The 2,525-nt window shown below is 53.7% G+C and overlaps 1 protein-coding gene across 1 annotated transcript; it reads left to right on the top strand.

Moving 5' to 3' along the window:
• The first annotated feature begins 671 nt into the window (after nt 1-671).
• LOC149842497 (glycosyltransferase family 92 protein RCOM_0530710-like) lies at nt 672-2,312 on the top strand. The gene has a single exon (XM_090000675.1). It carries the CDS (start codon nt 672-674, stop codon nt 2,310-2,312), a length of 1,641 nt encoding a protein of 546 aa, XP_089856801.1.
• The last annotated feature ends 213 nt before the right edge of the window (nt 2,313-2,525 follow it).

The raw sequence follows: 2,525 nt of genomic DNA, 5'->3' as shown, positions 1-2,525 counted from the left end.
AATTATAATTCGATATAATTTGGCTTATCAAGCCTTGGAGTTTTTTTACGCTGCCGCGCACGACAATCGTAAGTATGATAGGCTGAGCCAGCGCAACCAGATCTTCGTGCCGGGTGCGGTTTCTTCAAGTTATAAATCCACAAAAAAATGCAACTAAACGTAATGGAATTGGGTCCATACTAGATTTTATCCGGCTCATTGACATCCCTAGGTACATGGGTGGTAATGCCACTGGCCTTTCTTGGAGCGTCCATGTTTGTATCTTATGTTTTTCTTTTTTTTTTTTTTCTCTCCTTTTTTCACGTGCACAGAGATCAAAGGAAATATTAGTAAGTAGAAAGGGGGAAGTTAAAACTTTAAAAAGAAATTTCGTTAAAAAACAAACCATCGAGTTCCATTCACAGCTGGGCCGAACTGGCTCCCCCCCTCGTCAGCGTTTTTGTTTTCCGTAGTTTGGTGAAAAAAAAGTCAAACGCCACTATTGTCTTATTGAAGAACCATTATTTTTTATTTTAAATAATTAAAAGTGGGAACAGCACAACCAACAATAAATCAGAGAGTGAAGAAAAAAGAAAAAAAAAAAACAAGGCCGACAGAAGAGGAGGGGAAGAGCATTGTCCGTTTCCAACTCAAACAGAGCATTGATTGGCGGCCGGAATCTGATCGGAATTATGCGCCGGAGTATCCGGACGGCCGTCGTCTTCTCCCTGCTGGCGTTCATTTCCGGCACTTACGTCTACCTCCAATTCCTACGCTACCCATTCTCCGGCGATTCCTTCCCTGGGCTCCTCCACCTCCAGCACGACGTCCGCCGGGGAAAGGGGCAGAGCCTCATCAGAGAATCCCACAGCCCAAGGCCGCTCCGTCCTCGGGATCCGCCCCTCGACGCCGTGCTCCTCCCCGATTGGGAGGTCCTTGTGGTTCTGCCCCCGTCCTCTCCTCTCTCCGGCAACCGCTGCCTCTTCCAGAACGGCGACCTCTCGCCGGCGAGACCCACCGGGACCCTTCTACCGTCCAACCGCTCCACCGCCCTATGCAAACTCCCGCGAAGCGTCCGGCGCCTCCGCCCCTTCCGCCAGCCCATCCTCACGCGAGAGAATCGCTCTGCCCCCGCCGTTGCCGATCGGCCGGAGCTCCTCCGGTGGGGATTCCTTGTTTATGAGGCTCTACCTACAGCTTCCGACGTCATCGTGTTCGCCAAAGGAGTAAACAGCCGGCAAGGCGTCAACTTCCCGGCGGAAGAGCTCCGCTGCGTCTTCCGTGACGAAGAATCCGAATCCGGTGGCATCGCCCTGTACACGCGCGTCGTGAGCTCCTCCCAGGAGGTCTTCCGCTGCCTCCGTCCGCCTCTGGCCGTCTCCAGCAAGGTCTCACTCGACATCGGCGGCCGGGTCGTTCCCTCCGTGGCGTACGACCGGCCGCCACCACCGGCACCGCCCGCCGGCCACCGGCACGATCTCTGCGTGTGCACGATGGTGTTCAACGTCGGGAAGTTCCTGAAGGAATGGGTGATCTACCACTCGATCCTCGGCGTCGAGAGGTTCATCCTCTACGACAACGGCAGCGAGGACGACACGGAGAGGATCGTCGAGGAGGAGCTCGAGGGCTACAACGTGACTCGAATCCTCTGGCCGTGGCCCAAGACTCAGGAAGCCGGTTTCTCTCACTCGGCCGCCTCCGATTGGGGCTCGTCGTGCAAATGGATGATGTTCATCGACGTCGACGAGTTCTTCTTCTCGCCGTCGTGGGCAAACCTCACCAGCCCGAGAAACGCTCTCGGAACGATGATTTCCGCCACCGCCAAGGCCGTCGGCGGCACCGGAATCGGGCAGATTCAGGCGAGGTGCCTCGAATTTGGGCCGTCGGGCCAGAGGGCGCACCCGGCGAGGGGCGTGATGCAGGGGTACGACTGCCGGAGGAAGGTGGAGCAGCGGCATAAATCGATCGTCCTGACGGAGGCGATCGCCCCCTCGCTGCTAAACGTGGTGCACCACTTCGAGCTGAGGGAGGGGTACATAACGAAGGTGCTGGAGAGGGAGGAGGGTGCGATCAACCACTATAAGTACCAGGCGTGGGGCGAGTTCAAGGCCAAGTTCAGGCGGAGGGTCTCGGCCTACGTGGTGGACTGGCGCCAGACCAAGAATCTGGGCTCCAATGACCGCACCCCTGGGCTCGGGTACGAGCCCGTCGAGCCCTCCGGCTGGACGAAGAAGTTCTGCGAGGTCAGGGATAGCCGGCTCAAGGAGCTCAGTCGCCGGTGGTTCGGGTCGGAAACCGGCAAGGGTTATAGAATGGCGTGGGAGGATAGGTGATTGAAACAGAAAACAAATAATTATTTTTCCTTTTTTGTTTCTTTTTTAGTTATTGGTTTTATTTTTCTTTTCCAGTTTTCAATTTTTCATTAGTTATTTGTGAGAGTAAAGACTAAAGAAAGAGTGAATGATTCTTTTTTAATTTATGAAAAACGATTCTTTGTTAAGTCGCTTGAGAATGTTTTATATTTCTTTATTTTATTATAAAATAAA

Source organism: Nuphar pumila, chromosome 3 (genome assembly GCF_984573655.1).
Source record: "Nuphar pumila chromosome 3, dmNupPumi1.hap1.1, whole genome shotgun sequence".
NCBI lineage: Eukaryota > Viridiplantae > Streptophyta > Magnoliopsida > Nymphaeales > Nymphaeaceae > Nuphar > Nuphar pumila.
Note: the sequence above shows the minus strand (reverse complement) of the source record. Positions and strands in the feature narration are given on the sequence as shown.